The sequence below is a fragment of the Ciconia boyciana genome, chromosome 6 (assembly GCF_034638445.1).
Source record: "Ciconia boyciana chromosome 6, ASM3463844v1, whole genome shotgun sequence".
Classification (NCBI taxonomy): Eukaryota; Metazoa; Chordata; class Aves; order Ciconiiformes; family Ciconiidae; genus Ciconia; species Ciconia boyciana.
In genome coordinates this window covers 70,175,490-70,197,493 of record NC_132939.1, presented here as the reverse complement: position 1 = coordinate 70,197,493, position 22,004 = coordinate 70,175,490, and the positions used below count along the sequence as shown (strand labels likewise).

The 22,004-nt window shown below is 42.3% G+C and overlaps 1 protein-coding gene across 1 annotated transcript in view; it reads right to left on the bottom strand.

Annotated features, from left to right (window-relative positions):
* The window catches only part of MDGA2 (MAM domain containing glycosylphosphatidylinositol anchor 2), a 389,857-nt gene that overhangs the window by 214,632 nt on the left and 153,221 nt on the right, over positions 1 to 22,004 (bottom strand). Inside the window, exon 4 of the mRNA XM_072865499.1 lies at positions 7,339 to 7,513. Within this exon, the coding sequence (XP_072721600.1) occupies positions 7,339 to 7,513 (175 nt within the window). The remainder of the gene's footprint in view (positions 1 to 7,338; positions 7,514 to 22,004) is intronic.

Sequence of the window (22,004 nt, the reverse complement as noted above, 5' to 3'; positions counted from 1 at the left end):
CCGGGAGAAAGCATCACCTCCTCCTCATCCCAGCAAGTTTAAATCCAGCTTCTTAGGACTGCAGTGAACTGGGGAAGGCTGAGAAGGACATGGAGCAATGTGAGGAGCAGCTGGCAGTTTCAGCTAATTCCCTTCCCTGTTCCCAGTATTGTATCTACATTATCACATCTATTTTTCTCTACATAATTAAGCGCATCGTACTAGTTGTGTGCACACATGTGTGTATGCCGTTTATGAAGAGATAAAGCAAAGCTGTGGCTTCCCAACAGGCACGTTCAAGCCCTATGGCACTGCACCGCAACAGAAGTTGGAGCACGATGCAGAGTACTTCTGCAGTGGCCCAGAGGAGCAGTTATTGGGAGTTAAATAATTATCGACATTGCATTTGATTCTGCAGTCTAACAACAGGATTTGTGCAGCGGGCAGAAAATTAGGGGTGAATTTGGACTGCCTAGTGTGGGGACAGAGCAGTATGGTGCCATTAACACTAATGACAGAGGTGGGGAGCAATGCAACTAAATCGCTCTGCACAACACTCAGCATTTCCCTGCAACATCCTTTTCCAGATTGATAAGGGAAATTAGCATCACGATCTCTGAATAACAGACCCTGCATTCCCTCTGAATAACAGTTCTCTTGCAGACTCGTGATTGCACAGGCTACTAGGAGACACACTCGAATGCTGAAGAAGATGAGCAGTTTGATGTTTTTGTCATTTGACACGTATTATCAGCAGCATTTTGTGTCATCCCAAACCAGGAAAGCTGTGGTGGTCCTTGTTTGCCAAAATAATCTGTCAACACTGAACATGTTTCAGTCAATCCCACATCTCGAATGTTGAAGCTGGAAGGTCCCATCCCTCCTGGCTCCAGGGCTGAGTTGCACCAAAACGCCTGGAAGACAGGTACAGCCAGAGGAGGTGTTTTGTCAAACAAAGTCTCTGGTCCAAGACAGGAATTGATGAGGTCTTTAATGCATGACACCTATGGAAAGGGTACTCTTCAGAATAAAATGATCCCTATTATTAAGGGCATCAGGGCTGGGCTTGGAACTGAGACCAAAGCTAGATCTTGCTTTGATCTCTTCCTCCCTGACGTCACAAGATTAGGATGTAATCCTGAGCACTCACAGGTCCCGCTAACACCCGAAGTCCTGAAACTTCCTGATGACGTTCACAGCTAGCCCAGGGCAGATGCTGCGGTTGCCAACAACACGAACTTCCTTGTGGCAATGGAGACGATGGAGAGCAAAAGCAATTGCTGCAGCCGCATGCCACGAGACCCATCGGAGAAGCAGAAACCATACAAGTAACCCATAAAAACTTGAAATGAGAGATTTGAACCTGGAAGTGCAAGAGTTAGGGAAACCTCACAGGCGGTGGTAAGCAGAGACCCAAGACAACGACGACCCCCACAAATATTACACATAATACACATGCACATCAACAGGTATCTGGGGGGAATAGCCAGGTGCCTGCAGGAGCTGTCCCCCTCCTGTGCCTGCACTGGTGTTACACAGAGGACTGGAACTGGTGCAGGGCATATTCCCACCATAGGACAAACTGTGCGCTGCGAACAAGCTGCATCAGGCTGCCCTGGCCTTCCCCTTGCCATAATGCCACTGCAAAGCAAAAGCAGCCAAAATCCAGTGCACGCAGAAGCCGTCGATGGTGGATGGACTTAATATGTTTCATGCAAAGAGAATACCCTATGGTTACTCTAACCAGTCTTGTGTAAAGGGACAGTTTCTGGAAATAGAGCTGCAAGCCAAGATTTAAGTGGATCTCTGAGCAAAAGAAACGGTTGTTTCCCCTAAATCCCCAGATCAACCTTTTAATCTTCGAATTACAGATTTTCTCAACAAGCAGTGTTTTCTGCACAATGTATGTGTCTCATATACCACGCAATAAAATCTTAACATGTCTGTGCACTAAATCTGTTTGATAAAGATTTTTCATCCTGACTTCCAAATTAATTTCAGAAATCTTTTGACATAAACCTGACCTTTCGCTCCATCTTCTTTCACTCAAGCTGTGTAGCCTGCCCTTGTGTCCATAAGTACCTGTGAAGCAAGAGGAATACAAAAATACATATTCAATGAAGCAATTAGTACTTTTTTTGTTAAAAATCTGGTAAATTGTCCTTCCAGAACAAGCAGAAAAGCTTTCTTGTAGGAACTCTGCTTCTTTAAATAAAAATACTTAATTTATACCATATGTTTCCTTCCTTATAAAAGGAGAAAGTGTCCTCCATAAGTCAAGCAAAAATTTTCCTAGGAGTCAAGTACAAAAGCTTTTTCTTCAAAGAGGAAAGATGAGATGTACTTTAAAGAGAGACTTCCAGAGAAAGAAGAAAAAGAGTTCAAGTCTAGGATGAATACAGCTTGGATAGATGAGGCAGCTGCTTCTCCTGGTGGCTGAACAAGAATGGAAACCTCCCTCCCGAGAATACGCTGCCAAGGGGACCAAGTGCGTTTGTTTCAATCTGATGTGAGAGACGAGGATCTTCAGCCAAAGCCGGGAGAGCAAAAAACTATTTTCTTAGACACATGAAGTAGGGACAGAAAGTTGTCTTCTAAAGAAGAGATTGTTACCAGTCTACTTAGCACAGTTCTATCCCCCCCGAAAGCAAAAAGGAGACCTAAAAGAAACTAGCAAAGAAAAGCAAGAAGGTGATTGGCAAAGTGTTGGAAGGAGGCTCTGTGCCTGCCCAGGAACAGGCACAGACTCCTCTCTCTTTCCGAGAGTAACTGCAGCTGAAATGAGAACTTTGGCAACACTGAAATCACCTTTTTTTTTTTCTTCCCCCTTTTTACACTCAAATATTTTGACACCAGACCAAAAGGGACTGCTATTTTTTGAAGGTTTGACTTCAATCTGCATATGTTAAAGGAACAGAAGAGACTGTAGCCTAGTTTAGCATTATCCATGATAGCTTTAAATAAAATAGGTATGGTACCACACCATCACTCGCAGAATTGTCAGCAAAATTCCCTCTCCTCCTCGGTGCATCACTAAAAACAGTGTCACGACTAAATGCAGCTTGATGGGAATGCTGCACCTGAAGGCTCTTCCTTGAGCTCTCAGAGATTTAGTCATCTAGCAGCATGCCTGATGTCAACCAAGTAAGACCAGCCCACCAAGATACACAGTTACGTGCCTGACTGTAAACAACATGAACTACTCATTCTTCACAAAGTGCTTTTTTCCCTTCAGTCCAGCAGAGGATTTACCCCCCTGGCTATTTTCAAAATGATTGCATGTGTTTAGTTTGACTCCTTAGCTGTGTTCCTTACCCATGAACACAGTTATAAAATGTTTGGGGTTTTGTTTAACTTCTTAGAGCAGAAAAAGATACTATAAAAATACTCAAACTCAGACTAATAGCCAGATAGTTCTTAGAAAGTGGTTAATCAGAATTACAGGGCACATGAAAATAATACCAAGTAACCTTTAGGCCTGCATTGAACTTGCAGAGATGAAGGAATAAGATGCATCTACCTATGAACACTGCTATGATTTACTTCCAACTACTGAATTAAGCTTCCATCTGGATCCTGCTATGCAACGTGTGAACGAGACCCAGCATCCACCCTTTGCAGATGGTCCCAAGCAGAAACGAGCACTGGGTGAGAGACAGGGATGGAGATTTTCACAGGAGTGCAGTACACTCTTTAATTTCCCAACCACATCATGGGCAAGACCCAAATCACACCAAACGGGCCAGACACCAACCGCTGGTGCCCTACCGCAGGCAGGTTTCTGAAAGCCCTCTGCAGCCAGCATCACGCCGCACACCAGACATTCAACCCAGCCAACCCAAGAGCTTCGGTTTAGATCTTCTTTACAGAAGACGCATCAAGTACCTCTTGAACACCTAGGACCAAGCAGTCAGAAGGTTTGGTTGGAGTCACCTGAGATCATGGGAAATTGGTAATGATATTTTGAGACTTAACACACATGTGCAGATCAGAATCACAGAATCGTATAGGTTGGAAAAGACCTTTAAGATCATCGAGTCCAACCGTAGATCCATGCAAAGCATCTGGCAACTTCTGATAGAGCCTTCCTGCAAAAACAAACCTAAAAGCATTTTCAAGACTGCAGAAAGTCTGTAAAAATAATGTTATCGCTCCTCTCCCCTCACACAGACCAATCTCAGACTCTGTCACCACTTATATCTGTATAATTAATTACTAGAGTAGCCGCAAATGTGGCTCCCAGTGCTGTCGAATGCCAGAGCTAACTGGAAAATGAAAAACAGGAAATTACTGGAGAGTGAGATCTCCCATCCAAATGTTGACACTACAATTTCCCAACCAGCCAGCAAGTCAATAACGGAGACGAACGAGGAAACAAAGATTTTATGTGGATTTTTTTCAACAATTCATTTTCAAGCTACACAGATATAGTGCCTTTTCAAATTTTAAATTAGAGGCTGAAGACTTAAATTAGGCCTTAGGAAGTGCTCTTGATCCAAAACTGATGTGGAACACAACTTTAATATTGCTTTCTCTCTTTAGCTTTACAAGCCAAGATGTTTCCAAAGTGATTTTTCACCCATATAGTTTTTAATAAATATAAACATTTTACTTGTTTCCTTAAACACATTTGAGGGTTTCATCCAAAAATTAAAAACATTTCTTTCTTCCTCTAATGATAAAGTTTTGCTTTCAAAAGGGAGTATCATCTGGTTTCCACAGGGGTTTTTTTTGACAGTTGCCTAAATCTGTAAGAAAAATGACTTTCTCTATGTAATTTTACTAATAAGTGTTCACTTAAAAAAAAAACAAAACAAAAAGGCATTTTGATAGAAAATGATGGCTAAGTACTTGTGATCCCTACAGTTCATTTTGGGGTCTCTGAGCAAAAGCGTCTCATGTGCCATTATTCAAGAAAACACACCCACCCCCACTATTCCTGCTCAGTGCTGCCCAGAGTTCTTGACATGGCACACACAATATATGATTTATAAAGTATACATTCAACAAACAGAAAATCAAAACAGAAAATGTCAACTAAAAAAAAACAAACAAACAAAATTATTTTAAGCTACTTGGAAATTTTGACAGGAACATTTCAATTTCCAATACTTTGATTTCTTACGAACTTTTCTGTGGGGTACAGGGTTTTTTCTCCTATCTTTTTCACAGCTAGATCCAATCTTCACTGGCACCTTAAGCTTACCACAGAAATACTGTGTGCCTGCAAATATTTGATCATTAACAGATGAAAATACCCAGTAAATATCAGCCTGTATACAATGGGAAATCACTTAAGATTTAATCACAGCTGGAACCTGAAGTTTGTCATGTTCCAGAAAGACATCATCTGTATTTGAGGTATATTAAGCAGCAACATATGATGTAAAAACCAAAATTAAACCCGTAATAAATCTGAGACAGCAAATCCAAGAACACATATTAATAGTTAAACAAAATATGATACAAGGAAAAATACATATTCCAGAAGGAATTCTCAATGAAATTCAAGAAACTCAACATTTCAAAACAATCTTTCTCAACTCTTCCTGTTCAGACCATGTAGCATCCCAGCCTTGAGACTGCTTTTCTTGCCACCAGCACTTTCATAACCATGCCTAAAATTAAGAATTAAGGAAAATCTAATACATGGATGCTGGGGTAAGAGAGAAGTGCTTTAATGGCATCCAGAAGAAGAGACTTAAATGTTTGCTCTTGGGGTTTTTATTGTACAGCTACAGAGGGCTGACCTACGAAATGCTTTCAGCAGCCACGTGTGCACGGAGGACTCTGGGGCTCACCAGGGCAGCCCAAGCCCCTGCACGACCGGAGTGCTGGGACCCCGACCTGCACCACTGATCCCTGAACGCTGCCTGCACCGGGCGTCCTGCTTGCCCCTCGCCGGAAACCTCAGGCCAGCCCCGTTACAAACACTGGATGCTTGTAACTTCTTTGCATGGTGTGCTTATACGCAGTCATTAAGGTTGCCTGTTCATTTATTGGACTCCAGCGCGTTAATGAGCAATTAATTCCTAATGCAGTTATTGTTCATATAGGATTTACAAATTTGGCATTGGTACGTTATAGCTTGTTAAGCACATCATGAAGCTAAGTGCACACACTAGGCAAGAAAATCCCCCAAAAGGCAGTCGCCCCCCTTCACCAATTCCATAACTAACTCACAAAAATCGTCACCACTTGGGTCTTTAAAGTAACATACAACTTGAGATTCACCTGACAGAGAGAGGGTACTTTTTGGGAAACACAAGCCCTACACTTGTATAGTCACGAGACAGTCAGGTTTCTTTTTGAAGGACTCGGGAGGCTGAAGGGCTAACTCTGAGCTCTAGCCATTTGTTTAACTACACATGTGGCATGTAAACATATTTGTTTACACGACACTATTTGCATTAGAAGAGTCTCCAAACATATATTGCAAAGACTTTCTATCTTTGCAGCATTTCAAACAGATTTTGAACGTTTTTTTTCTTAATTTGAAGTGCACACAAAACCACGGTTGTTTGAGGCATTCAGGTCTTCTCATTTTCCAACAGCTGAATCCAGTCACATAATTTACAGGGTAAAATGCAAAGTTTACCATTAAACCTACAGCAATAAACTAAAATCAAAAGTGAGAGCCGTGCTTCATCTGAGTAGCCCACTCACTGACACTGGAGATTGCAAGTTAGACTGGGTTGTTTTGTTTTAGTTTTTTTAATTTTTAATTTTTAATTTAGTTTTTTTAATTTTGTGCATTTATTGCAGTATGATGTTTTCAATTGTTTCCTCTTTTTCTGTCAGCTCTGGTGACCAGTTGCATTGCAATCCCAATACTTCATATTTTTCACTGCCCAACATTTCAAGTGCAGCTTTTAAAACTATGTATCACAGGAACATGAAGAGATTGTCATTTAAAAAAAAAAAAAAAGGCAACATTTTTCAGCAGCAATTAAAGCAAAATAGCAAAAAACATCTGTACTTGCTCCCATATCAGTTTTGAGGGCAAGCACAGCCAAAAGTACAAGAGATTAAGGGCTGTGCTACGTACTAGATCTTCACCCCATGCAAGCTGCAAATCTTCCTCTGATATCTAAGCAGGCTGAGTTGCACCTGAGTTGCACCTTACCGAAGTATTGTGATTTTATTTCAAGATATTTCCATAGGCCAGCAGCCCCACCTGACTTCACTGGAAGCAGCCACAAGTCTTCTGACCATAAATACTCCCAAAATCTGCAGAATCTGCCCTAAAGTACTCTTTAAAACTGGACTTCACAAAGAGCTGGTCACTTCTTTGTAATGCCAGATGTTATAACAAGTTAATAAAAAGCATAGTAAGAACTTCCCAAGAGGTTTACTTACAGTACACGTCCACTCTTATGGACTTTATGGCTGGTGAACCCAAGCCGTTCTCAGCCTTGCAGTAGTAGCGTCCTCCTTGGTGTCGCTGGATGTTGGATATCCTCAGGGTTTCATTGAAGACACTCGAGTCTTGAAATCTGTCAGAGGCACTTCCTGCTGTTTTGGTCCACCTGATCTGAGCAAGCACCAAAAAAGATTGTTACTTTAAGTCTGTAAAAGTGAGCAGAGTATAGATCTCTTCACTGAACCGACAACCAGGTGTGCGGCGGCCAGGATTTTATGTTGGAGGAGTCGGGGAACTTCTCCAGAAAACTGAATAGCTCAGGCTTACAATTAAACACTTCATCCAAGAGCCCCTGGAGAGTAATCTTGCATTTATCACCCTCTCTTAGAAATAGTTGATTACTTTTGATGGAAACACCCCATAAAAAATAAATGCCACTAGCAGAAATATGGAGAACAACTCAAGCCACCATCAGTGACACTCAGCTGGAACAGCTGCAGACAAATTCCCCATTAATGGCAAAGAGGCGAGCTCACCAGAAAAGGCAGTGTACTCGTCCACTGAACACGGATAGCTTTCACTGAAATCGTATTCATGAAAGAAGAGGGCACATTGGAAAGCACCTTCAAAACAACGGATGGATTATCTTTCAGCAGCAATAAAATCGAATTCTAAGGAGTCAAATGATCGGTTGCTTGAAACTGCAACAAACTACTAACATCTATTTCTTCTAACAGGTGGTTTGGGTTTTTTAAGGTCATTTACGGCAATTACAGATTCCTTTACTCTGGTAATTATTTTCCAAAAGTGAAGACTTTTTAAAGGGAACTTTTTAACTCCAAACCCATAAAAATGCCAGTAACAGCCCACTACAACCAACAGCTGCACAGATGTAGATACGCATACCGCTAACACCCATGCTTGATGACCCAAGTCCTTTCCTGTGTGACTCAGTAGACTAAGCTATCTCATAAAATGCAGCAGACCTCCAGAGACTCCCCAGGCACCTCCTCCTCTTTCAGTTCACACTAATTCAATGACCAGAACAAGCAACATTCAGGTCCAGCCCAAAACTGCCTTTTTAAATGGTAGGTTTTTCTTGCCTATAGAGGCCACAAGAGGGATTCCTGCATAAAGAGGAGTTTACATATCTTCTGAAGCTTCTCAAAGCTGTCTCTTCTCAACCCCATCCGCTAATTCTATGCCAGGATGAAGACCAAAAATTCTGCAGTCATTGATAAAAATGAGATTGACACAAGACAAGATAATAAATATTTGGCTATTAGTTCCCAGGCTACGGTCCCTAAAGATTGCCCAAAGGTAGTCAGTGAAGCCACGATTTAAAGAACAGCATTTAGACACTGATCCATTGGTATCTGCTAGGCAGGCTGTCTACAAGCAACCTTGAGCCAGTATTGGCTCGGTTTGGACAAGGTGCTGAAGCCTTGGCAGCTCAGGTAGCGCGTGCCTTCCGCCAGCGGCGAGTGCCTGTCTCCACGCCCAGCCAAGCCCACGCTGGACACACTGTGTTTCCAGCCCTTTCCCGCATGAAGGAAGGTCCCATGGCTGAGCTGGGCGGCCCTTGGTGGATGCCAATGTGGCTCTAGGTGTTGCCTTGGCTGGAGGGAGATCATTCCCCCAGGGTGCAGAGACACTTGAGTTCCACCATTCCCAGTCCTGACCCAGAACTGGGGTCCACATCCCAGTAACCTGCACAAGAGCACAAGGTGGGCAGGGGTCAGCCTTCCTCTCATTGGGAACTTCTCCTGGACAGGAAGGATTTTCTACAAAAGGCACTAAACTGAAAAATTCTTGACTAGCTGTAGCCCATGTAAATTCTCCTCCCCTTGAAACAAGAGCAGGCGTGGCATTCAGAGGTTGACATTACAGCAAACGATGATTCAAAAAAAAATTTCATCTCTTTCTGGCTTGTTAAATTCATAAGCCTGACTGGCTTTGCTCTCTTGCCAGGTGACCTGCATAACTCTCACATGGTTCTGCTGCTCTGGGATAAAGCAAATATGCCAAATTCCACATCTACAACATTCGGTCTGCATGTGAGAGAGACGCTATTAGCACTGCTATATTTACCAGTCTCAATCTGTCTGTACTTCTATTCTAAACTCTTGGCTCCGGGGCTTTTTAAATCATCCATATAAATGTGCTGCAGGATAATTTTGGAACACATACTCAGCTTCTGCATGCTGCAGAATACCATTTCATCATATATATTTCAAATGCTTGAGAAGTATTTTAAAACGGTATTGAACATGTTCACTGAATCTCTTGTGTGTTTTATATAATCAGAATTGTAAAAACAGCTCTGTTTGATTTTTTAACTGGAAAAAAAATAATATCATGACTTCTCTCTTCCTCCCCTTCTCCCACAAAAAGTTTCCAGTGGAAGGCAGTCTGCCCTGTCAAAAGAACGTATAATTTAAATAACGTGTTATAAGTATTATTAGCATCTATGTAACTTGTAACATTACATAACTTACACAAGAAAATATAGCAAAGTTTATTTAGATACTGTCAGAGTTTTATCTTTTTTACGAATGCAAAAGCCTTCCCCCGCCACTGCATCTTAATGTTGATGTATCTATCTTCTCTTTATTATAAGGAATTTTAACAGGATGCTGCTTGGCTGTCAACAAAAGTAGATTTCTCAGCTTTAATATATATATATATATATATATATATATATATATGTACACACACACACGTATGTTTTAGAGGAAAGAGGAGCAATTTTAACAAATTAACTAAATTTGTAGTGTATGTAGAGATCCCTGAAGAATAAAAGGAATACTGTCAACTAGATTCTCTCTTAAAAGATATTCTCCAGAAATGTCACTGGTCTGATTTAACTTCAGTTCATTATTTACCTTGGCTTTACCTCAACATACACACAAAAACATGCTGATCAATATTGCATTGTAATTTACTGAATGCACTGTGCAGAAAGATGACTCTCAAACACTATGCTAATGCAGTAATCGAAAAATCAGGCACAGGAAAGCCAGATGTCTGAGGCTGCAAACCTCTTCAGAGAGGTCCTTAGCAGTTTCACCCACTGCAAGCTCCAGTCCATGCTTTGGGATGACCTCTAATGACTTTTAAGAGCCTGAGACCATCAAATCCATCCTTAGAGACGGAGCATCTCACGGCTCTAGTGTCCAAGCCCTTATCGCTGCTTAATGCAGTGACCTGCAGAGCTGCCACAGCACTGACATTATCCCATTTTCAAGGTGGGGAGCGGTGGCAAAGAGGGACCACGGGCTCGTGGGACATTGTGGCAAGCATCAGCCTCAAATCCCAAAGCAGCATCCACGATTCTTTATGGCAGAGGATTCAGAAAGTCTCTAGAGTACTAGTTAAAAAAAAAAAAAAAAGGCATTAGATTGTATATTCACATAGTTCAGATATTCCAGTATTTTCAGATAACTTGGCACAAAACAATTGTTCACCCAGATGCATTTTATCAGTGTTTGCTATTCATAATCTGCTACTCTGTTTGAAACCTCCCAGTTCCTAGTGCAGAAGGAGCACTGCGTGCTCTGCGTGTCTACTCAGATAGTGTGGATAACATGGGAAGTAAATAAATTCTGTTCCACTGAGAAGTCAAAGCCATTCTTGCTTGTAATGCAAAGTTTTAATTAAAAAGTTACGTCCGCACATCACGGCGTACACAAATCAGACTAATAAATGTTAATCCATTACGCAGATAAGCACTCGCTGGCTTCTAAGGATGCAATTTTCCAAAGTACTCACTGTTACTCCAATGCACATTTGGGAATCCCACCCGTGTATTGTCATTGCTCTGCCATACGATTATGGTCTTTACGTATAAAATCTTTCTTTTCTGTTTTTTTTTTCTTTTCCTTTTCTTTTATCCTTGCAAAACTTGCAGAAGTGAAAAATGATTTATGAACAATTCGATTAAAAATTATTCAACATTTATAAATTAGTAAGTTATGACCCATCTAGCCATATCATGACCTGTGTACTTGTCTCATTTGTATATGCCCGTAAGTTCTCTAACCATAACTTTGGCAGTATTTTATTGGCTTAAGCAGATGCCCTGAGACACACAGCCATATTTCACCCCACAGCTTCTGTTTTCTCAATGAGCTTTCCTGCAACTTCAGTAGGAGCCACAGACTTAACATTTTTAGACTAAAAATGCAGATTAAAAAAAAAAACCCTTTGACAATAGTTTGCCTAAATTTTCTCAGCTTCAACAATTTACTCATGCCCAAAAAGAAAGCAGCGGAATAAGAAAAATACTTAATTTTGTCATTGTAAAAATAAAACACTTCTGTTTTAAATACTGCCTTGGTCAAAGACAATAAACATTAAAAAGTTTTTACTCTGAATACAAAACATTTTCCTTGGTTCAAAGCAATAACCACCACCCCCAAAAAAATCCCCAAACCAAACAAAAAACCCCCAACATTTTGCATTGGAACCTTTTCTTTCTTCCATGGAAATGGTTGGTGGAAAATGAGGTTTTGACAACCTTTTTCTTATACCACAACACTGAAATCTGCCTAACACAGCAACTGCAAGGAAATACGTTCCTTAAAATATACCCAGTGCCCGCACTGGGGCTTGGTACTGCATCGCACTGCCATTGATTGCAGTTGCTGCCCTCTGACATCGCTAAGAAAGCAGGGATGAGGAGAACCTCCTGATCACTGTTACAATCCCCAAATCCCTGCCTCAGATTAAAGTCCTCCTTTGTATGCAAACAGCCATAAAAGAGGTCTTTGCACAACTTCACTGGGATGTACTGGAACATTTCTTCATGCCTAAAGACATCGGAGCCTTTGGAAAAAGCCATCTTGAGCATACCTACCACCCCTCCTGCAAAAAAAAAAAAAGAAGGAAAATAATCCCTTCAATTTATTTTTCCATGAGATTATTTTTGTTCTCAGGAAAGCATGGCTGGGGCAGCAGCTACTGAAGGTAAGAAGCACTCACTGCCTTCACGATAAACACCAAGGATATACTACACAAAAGACCTTTTTTGGGCCAGGAAAGAGAAAGTGACTTCTGCTCCTTTCGTTAAGGAAACTGTCTGAAGCAGTTTTGAGCATACGCATCTCCCCTGGCCTCTTCCTTCTCTACAGCGGGGATGTAACCACACTGCAGACCTCAGTGCCCTGTGAGGTACACCCAAGCTCGTTTTAAATAGGCCAGCCTGGGGTCTAGCCACAGCCCTGTGGAGATCTCCATATGCTGCTCTGATAGGCAATGAACCAAAAAACCAAAACAAAAATAAAAAACACTCTATAAAACACAAAAAAAAAAAAAAGAGAAAGAAACTAACAAAAAATCCAGGAGAGAGCACTCGATCCAAGTTTTCACTGCCTGACACCAGGAGAGGCCATTCATACCTATAAGCAATAAGACAAGTGGAACATGCTTTGATCCAAAATAGCCTTTTTTTCAATGAGCTCCCCCTTTCCTTCCTGCAAGCAAGCCGCAGAGCCAAATGATTGCAAGGCAGATGCAAACCACCACTGCAGGACTGACAGCAATAGATTTTCTACCAGACTTAGACGGGCACATGTTCACAGCGGAGAGCAAGTTGTTCAGCTCCAAGGTCTTTGCACAGAACTGCTCAACGTCCTTGGCACAAAGACCATCACCGGGTGACTCCAGCAGCTCCTTGTCCGAATGGGTGCCCTCTCACTTGTGTCCAGGCAAACACTTTCGCGGAGCCTTTTGACGGCTTGGGGGATAGCCAAATCAAATGTACACCTCCAAGGGTTTCTAAAGATCCTTCCCCTGGTCACCAAAACAAGCCACAGCTATTCCTGCACCATGCCCACAAGACAGGAGATACAGCACTGATCTAAACCACCACCGCTCTGCAGGACACCACCTTGCACGTACTCCTGCAAGGACACGTTTACTCTAGGAAATCTCCCACGTGTTCACCAGGTCATCCTCACCATGCACGAAAGCAGAACATTCACATGTCTAAATTACGGGATTAGCTACACACAGCTAAATAAAATGGGGGGGCGATGTTGCATTTTGATTTTTAGCAAACCACAGGCAGCATGATGCAGTGTGCCCGATGAGACGGAGGGTACAAGAAGTCTGTCATTATTGGAATAGATATTGCTACAGGCTATCGCTATGCAACAGTGGTATGAAAAATTCTCTTCCTATTTATTTCGTATGATAATGTCTGAAATACTGGGCTTGAAAATGGCTTCAGGTAAAAGTACTGTTCATTGTTCAAAAATTCTTATGTGGAATATTAGAGTGGCAAAACAGCCAACCCAAAGCAAGCCCCGCTTACTGTCAGAAATGATGATCCTCTAACTCGGAGAGGGCTAGAAAGCTGTTATCAGTGCAAAACAAATGCAGAACTGGAGAGTCCTTGGTTTCCAAATTTATTTCTTCAAGTTTGCAGTAGCCAAGATGCAGTCACCTATGAACACTGGGTTTCATTGCTCCATACCTGGACTGCTCAAACTTCACAGAAGCACAAGGGAGAGAAGAGCACTTTTGGGGAAGAGTGGCTGGAAAGCTGCCTGGAGGAAAAGGACCTGGGCATGTTGGTTGACAGCCACCTGAATATGAGCCAGCAGTGTGCCCAGGTGGCCAAGAAGGCCAATGGCATCCTGGCTTGTATCAGGAATAGCGTGGCCAGCAGGACTAGGGCAGTGATTGTGCCCCTGTACTGGGCACTGGTGAGGCCGCACCTCGAATGCTGTGTTCAGCGTTGGGCCCCTCACTCCAAGAGAGACATGGAGGGGCTGGAGCGTGTCCAGAGAAGGGCAACGGAGCTGGGGAAGGGTCTGGAGCACAAGGCTGATGGGGAGCGGCTGAGGGAGCTGGGGTTGTTCAGCCTGGAGAAAAGGAGGCTGAGGGGAGACCTCATCGCTCTCTACAACTGCCTGAAAGGAGGCTGGAGAGAGGTGGGGTCGGTCTCTTCTCCCAAGTAACAAGTGATAGGACAGGAGGAAATGGCCTCAAGTTGCACCAGGGGAGGTTCAGACTGGATATCAGGAAATTTTACTTCGCTGAAAGGGTTGTCCAGCATTGGAACAGGCTGCCCAGGGAAGGGGTTGAGTCCCCATCCCTGGAGGTATTTAAAAGCCGTTTGGATGAGGTGCTGAGGGACATGGTATAGTGGTGGGCTTGGTAGTGTTAGGTTTACGGTTGGACTCGATGATCTTAAAGGTCTTTTCCAACCTCTACGATTCTGTGATTCTGTGAAAACTGAGCACCGTCCCCAGGCCAGGCATGCGACTGATGCTGTTGCCTTTATGGGACAACTCGTGTGCTTATGTTTACACACATGTTAATGCTTCAGTAGGCTGACATGCAAAAGCACAATTTTTTACTCATCTAACTAAAAGCAGTCTGTGACAGTAACTGTTAACATGCAGGACATGATTAGTTCTGATTCGGTGCCAGAGATCACAGAGAAATTGTTATTTTCCAGCTTGATTGCTATAACACATAGGAAAAAAAGACTTCCTTTTATTCTCTAACAGAGGAAAAATTGTGGTTATTAATTACAGAGAAAATGGGCATTAAAACCACAAAGTTACAAGCAATCAAGTCCTACGGAAGAACTTTAGTGGTTTGTTCACAGTTCACTTTAGCCCAAAACATACCAGTCATAGCAATGCTGTGGCTGGAGTCTACGGATGAAGGTGTAGAAGGCCTTTAACAGAGACCGTAGGCTTGTGACTCCAAAATGGTAACTTGCAATAAATCAAAGGGTCAAGAAGAATAACTGAAAACGTCAACATCTGACAATGTGAGAAAAACTATACCTAAGCTGACTACTCCTTCACCTCTGAACTTCCTGTATTTGTGCAAGACCAATGATTCCTATTTTATACTTAAACCCAAGTTACGCAAGAGTTACTCAAACCCCACCGGTGTAACTTCGCATCCCAAAGCCAGAAGTTTTGCATGAAATGACACCCTGTGTGCCCAAATGACGCATCTCACGGGTACACTGGGCAAAACGCAGCTCCTCCCAACAGCACAGCAACTCCAACTCCTCATTGTGTCCGGAAACTTTCATAGCAATCATGTGAAACATCATCGTATCCCCCCATCACCTCAGGCCAAGCAACTTGCATGTCATCTACAATAGGATAATGGCTGATCACAAATCGCCGCTAAAGAAAACAGCAGCCTTGAATTCCACTTTTAAGTCTGAAGACAGAAAACAGGCTAATAGGTAGCAATGAGATATATATATACCCACACTTCTTAAGCAGTCCAAAAGCAGTCCAAATTTCTTTTAATTCCTATTAGCACTAACATGAGCCTCCCAGATGTGAAGGAACAGAATAGCCACCCAAAAAAGACCAAAGCTGGCAACAAATCCACGTTCTACATTTGCCACAGATTTCCCCTCAGAGCTGGCATTGATTTACGTACTATAAATGCTGCAAAGGCATTTGTGGAGCTTTACCACACCACAGCTCAGTGCCCGTGAGCTGACGGAGCGGGGTCCATCTCGGACGTGTCACCAGACAGCAGACGTGGGGATGGGGTAGTCCAGACCTGCGTGGCGGAGTAAGGTAAGGAAAGGCTGTGCTTTAGGTAAGGACATGCCCCAAACAAATATACACCTTTTTTTTGTTTGTTTTGGTCTTTCAGGTTATTTGTCCGTTTGACTTTCAGAGAGGTTTTCCTCAATGAAAACTACATTTTTAAACACACTTTCTCCAGTGCTGCAATTTCAAGGCAGTAAAGGTTACTTCACTGTTCTTAATTTAAAAGGCTCACATTTCAGTTGTTCCACCCAGACTCGTACATGCTGTCATCACAACTCTTGAAAATTAGGCACCACACAGGTCTAAGTCATCTGAACGCCAAGAATTAAGAATTTGGCTTTGAAAGTGCAGAGGAAGGTTTTCTTGTGCTCAAAGGCTGAAAACCTAAAGATTAACTGGATATAAGTGAAGAAATTTGAAGTGATCACTGAACAATTTCAGTGGTCACTGAAATTAATGAGTGGATCCTCAGGAAAATAATATTGCAATCATTAGGTAAATTAGTAAGACAACCCTGCTTTAGATCCTTCCTGTAGCATCTTGCTTGGTTGAATCAGGCTGTGTTTCTTTATGAAAAGGTAGTGTCTGGGGCAACATCTATATGTACTTTCTCAAAACATCTTTGACTAACCTGCTAAATGATTAATTGCAGCAATTTATCCTAGTTTGACTGTAAGGTTTTTCCTTATGACTTTCAGATGTTTCACTGCTTCAAAAAATTAGCACTTTTATACTGAATAATCAATATACATTTTCCTATAAATATCTCACTGAAGGATGAAGGTTTTTTTTCATTCTGCATGGCAGGAAAATACCTTCTCTAGCATTAACTGGGAAGGACTGAGTTCAATGAATTTCACAGGGCCTTGTTTCTACTGAGGTCAGTATCATTTTAAAATTGTCAATACCTGCAGGACTTAGAAGGGTCTTGCATGTTTATGCCTTCCTGATGGGAAATTATTTACTGTCCATCAACTAAATTATTCAATGAGTTTCATGAAATGATCCAAACAACTGTGAATGGTATATATTTATTATTCTCTCAGTTTTTTTATTCAGCAGCATTAATTTGCTTCAAAATGAAATACAACTTTTCACCTTCATAATACAGAACATAATCTAAGGGCAGAATGAGGCAGACATAGCACCATTTGAATTCCTAGTTATTAATTTTTATGGTCGCCTTCCCATGTTGGTATACCACATTAAAGCAGCAGAGTCATAAACACATTCTCATAACTTAAATGCGTCAAAATTCATTCACTATAGTTCTTAAATGGTTGAAAGGCAAATAGATGCAAGACATTTTGTAACTTGTAGCTACTGCCACTAGCACAGAACTAAGCTTGGAGATGAGACCATCAGAGAACTCTGTGAAATTCACATCTAGACTCTTATTTCCCCTGTGGGCCAATCTAAATCATAGTACTTTTTTTTTCCCCAATGACAGAATAAGTTGCTATTGTTGCCATGCAGGTACAGTAAATGATCTAAAATCCTTCCAGTTTTCAAAAAGAAAGGCTGGTATAACCAAACTCACATGAGCTACAAGAGCAATGCTACGGTAAGAGAGCTGATAACATGGAGGCCAGTCGCTGGAAGAGCTGTAAAGAAGAGAACTGGGTCCATGGACAAGGTATTTCCAGCGATGCTCTGCAAAGGTTACCTCCTAGGAAGTCATCATTCTGTGCACTTCTCAGAAGCTGCAATTGCTAAAAAGGACTGGGGACGGGGAGGTGCTACCACAGCTAACCGTGTGCTCCATGCCAGTCCCGCCACTGCTCTGAACTACCAGCGAACCCAAAAGTTGAGAGATTTTTTGGTTGTATAAAGCAGAAAATAATCAGACAGATTAGGAGTTTGACATTGTCTCTACCTGAAGCTTCTGCAATTGCCCTTGGAATACAGTCTAAGGCAACAGTCCCACTCTGAGCATTATACCCCAGGAAGGTGTTGAAGAACTGGCAAGGGTATAGGGAAAAGGCACAGTACTCATTAAAGTAATAGAAGCGTGCTCAAGAGTGCAAGTGATAAGCTCAGCAAATTTGAAGTATCAAATGAAAAATCAGGGAAAAGCAATCAACATCTTTAAAACATACATGAGGGACTGAAATTCAATAGCAGATCAATTTTCGACATAAGAGGCAAAGTTAAGACAGTAATAAAATGGATTAGAAATCACTTTCTCTTTGCTCAGCCTAAGATGTTTATGCAAAACATCTTCTATCCAAGACGTTTCACTAAATCAAAGTCAGCAGCGCCAAAGGACTTTACCGGGAGTGCTGGGGGATGTGAAATCTCCTTCTTGTGCTCACCACCAGGAACCAGCTCTACTGCCCAAACCATCACCTGGTACTGGATCTCCATCGCCCAGCACTTCTGCACAACTGCAACCAATGCACTGTCCTCACAGTGTCCAAAGACTTAAAAACCCAACCTTACCCTACGTAATTCTTACTAGCCCAGTTTTGCAAGCAAAGGGCCTTACATGGCTGCTGGTCTTCCTCACACACCCTTTCAGAGCCTAGTTTTACCCAAATTCGGTACGGGCACGCAGCCAGCCCCGGCGCAGTACCACCCGCACCTCCCGGCACCCAGAGGCGATGCCTTCATCCAGTCTGGGGACGAGGACGTGGGAGGGTGTTAGAGGAGGACGGAGGTCTGAGGAGCTGCTGTTCCACCACAGCACAAGCAGCAGTAGGAAACCAGAAGCCATCAGCTTCCCCGTTCCCAGAACGACTTGTCTCCCGCAAGAGCAAAACGGCATAAAAATGTGTTTCTGTCATTAAACTCAGAAGACTGGAGTCTAAACAGAGAGAGGAAAAAGTGGCTGCTAAACAGGATTTTTCTACTTTAAAGTCACTCTTCATAATAGAATCGCGTTTCAAAGTGACAAAGCCATCTTGAAATCCAGGCAGTTTAAAATAGATGTTTTTTTCCTTTTATAACAATCCTTTCAGGTATTACTTCGGCTTCTCATTCTCTCCATCTCTACTCATTTCACTCCCCTGCAAGACCCCTGGGAGAAACAGAGTATTCAAAAGAAACAGCTTTACAGAGCACACCCAAAACGCTGTCAGAGACTTACAACAAGTAAACTGATAAAGACAGAAGAAAATGTTTCTCTTCTGGTCTTTCAGTAATACGAATCTTGACTACTTCCTGCAACAATCATTAGGGGAGATATTTTTGGGCAGACATGCAGCCCTTAAACTGACTGACAAGTGTCACAAACGGATCTGCAAATGAGAAAACAAAAGCAGCAGTCGCTGACGCCAGCACGGCTGCACGCATGGCGAAAATAGAATTGCAACACAAAGCTATTTCTGTGCAGATGGCGAATGCTACGAGGCAAAGACCTACATGCTTTTAGTACAGATGAGCCATCAATAGAAAGAAAAATGCACTTGTTTTAGTTTTCGCGCGGAAGGAAAACAACAACTCTGTTTCCAGAACTTAGCCCTCCGAGGGCGAAGTGCAAAGTTTTGTGGATCCTTAATTCTTTGCTCCCGCAGGCACATGCAAAGCACTGCCTGCCCTCCTCCAGTAAAGCCCCGGTCTGCAGAGGCAGAGTGCCACCGCTCACACCACGCGGCCACTGCACCGCCCTGCGCGCTCCGACAGTAACCCAGGCACGTTTCTGGCCCACCTCTGCTTGAACAAATTAAATCCACTTAACCGAACATCATAAAACGCTGGGTTTAAATGGCTCTTTTTCCACTACATTGTCTTCTGCAAATAGCACTGAGGTTATTGATTTCCTGCAATGCAATATCAGTCTGTTTACTTAAACTAGTTCCCAATTCAAAAACTTCATAAAACGTAATCCCGAAAAATTATGCTGTACTTCAAACACCACTGATAGCAGACTTCGTGCACGAAGAGACTCTGAGAAAAACCTCTTCTAAATATTGAAAGCTGATGACCACCAGGCTCTGCCTTTACATTTGCATTCGACCTTATCAGCATTTCCTACAGCACACCCTGCGTTGCATCCCTCCGAGATTGAATATGCACACCCGCCTTATTTCCAGACATATTTTTGAATTAAACCCAAATCTCAGTGATCCAGTAACATTAGCTGTGCTTTATCTTCCTTGCACAGGAACCAACACTCATACATGCTGAATTACACCTTACAATCTCATTGAGCTAAAAATGAGAGTGAGATCCTGAGATTTAACTTGTTTCAGCTGTGATGACAAAGAAAGGAGATGACATTTTATTTTGGTTGAAAGGTGGGAGAATTGAGAAGCGGGGTAGCAGGGAGAAAAGGGAAAAGAGAAGAGATCTTGACAAGAGAGAGTTGGCAGCTCAGCTGAGAAGGCAGCTTGGTATGAAATGCTATCAACATAACTTAAGTTCAGAAAAGATCAGCAGCTGCTGAGCACAAGTCACAGAAATTGCATCAAGCCCACAATTTCTTGTAACGTAAGAAATCACAACCATTGACTGAAATTATCAAAACAGCATTGTTTTTCAAAAGAACACTTTTTTTCTTTCAAAATACAACATATAATTGTGTTGTGTAACTAATAGTCACAAATTATTAACCAACACAATGACATGAAGTCCAGGGCTCTACACCGATTCCAAAAGAAAGAATATTCATTCATGGGAATTAGATCTGTCCATACCTAGTTACCACAGTCATCAGATGCAACCTTTTGATCAGGCAATCCCAAAACATCAGACACCCAGAGGCTGGAAGATTAAGCACATCCTGCCTGTACATTCCAGGTGCTGGACAGGAGACAGGCCAAGGGACATCTGGGCTCAGCCAGGATGGAAGTTCCTAGGTTTCTGCTTGAAAGTGCCAGTGACAGACACCAAAACACACCACTGTTGCCATGTTTTTGCTTCTGTGTACACTTTTTTCTTTTTCCTTTGTTTCAGAGGATGAAGAAGTTGCAAAGTCTCCTTCAGACAGTCAGAAAGTCTAAAACAATATTAAACAGCACTGGAAAAGGACGGAGTCTCTTCTGCCCTGTACCTGGCACAGTTGAGAAGGGTTCTGCAAGACTTTGTTCAGGGAAAAGAAATTGAGTGTGTGTTTGAATCCTACTGACTTTGAGATTTTAGCTTATTTCCAATTCAGAACCAACAAGAAGAAAATTTATGAAAAATCCAGTAATCAGAAATAGCATCATTCATGTCTTGTTGAGCGTTCCTGGCATACCTTTAAATGACTCCCACGAGTGCCAAGGAAAGGGATCTGGGAACAGTTCCCACATATCAAGAGAATTGCACATTGACACTAAGGAAAAAAAAAAGAAAAAAGAACCTGGTTCAGCTTGCAACTAGAAATAAAAGGAGAGGATACAGGGACAGGATTAAGGACTTGTAGAGCGAAGGCTAAGGAAATCATCGTAATATTAAGCAACAATAAACAGATGATTTCCAAAGGGAAATGAAGATAGTTTCAAATCAGGGAATACTTAAAACTGGAGAAGTTGACAGCACAAGGAAGAGGGGCTACAGCCACTAAGTCAGCGTTGCCTGATACACAGTAACGATCCCCCCCCCCCCAAATGCACTTCTGCACGGAGGAGTTTACTGAGGCTCTGGACATCTCGCTACGGTTCTAATGTACAAGCCTTAACAAACTTTTGCAGCTGGAAAGGGTGTGCGAGGCAAGCTGGTGCGTCAGAGGAAAGTGTGTTGCAGGGGCTGGTGAGGAGGCTTTAATGAGCCTCCATTCCGCAGCCTCAGTAGGGCAGCGCTGCCAATATGAGCCCGTTCTTGCTATATTAAACTTGCACTGTTGCATTAAAATAGGAACAAACTAACTAGCTTTGAGCTTTCCCTTCCTTCTAGATTAAGGAGCCACAATTATAAAGACAAAACAATTCCGTCCCCACCCAACAAAAAGCCCACACTCCAACGAACCACCAAAATCCAGCCTATCGAGGTCAGAAAATCATTGTCAGAGACCAAGACAAACACAACTAGAGCACAGGTTTTTGCTTTAACGTTCACCTTCCTTTTACAAGGAGCCTATAAAATAGAAGAGGCAGCTAACTAAGCTTCAGCCCACCAGAAGTTAAGCAGCCAGGTCTTCTCCATCTACACGTGGCTGGCTGGCTCTTGGACTTGTCAGACTGAAAGGGTTATTTATT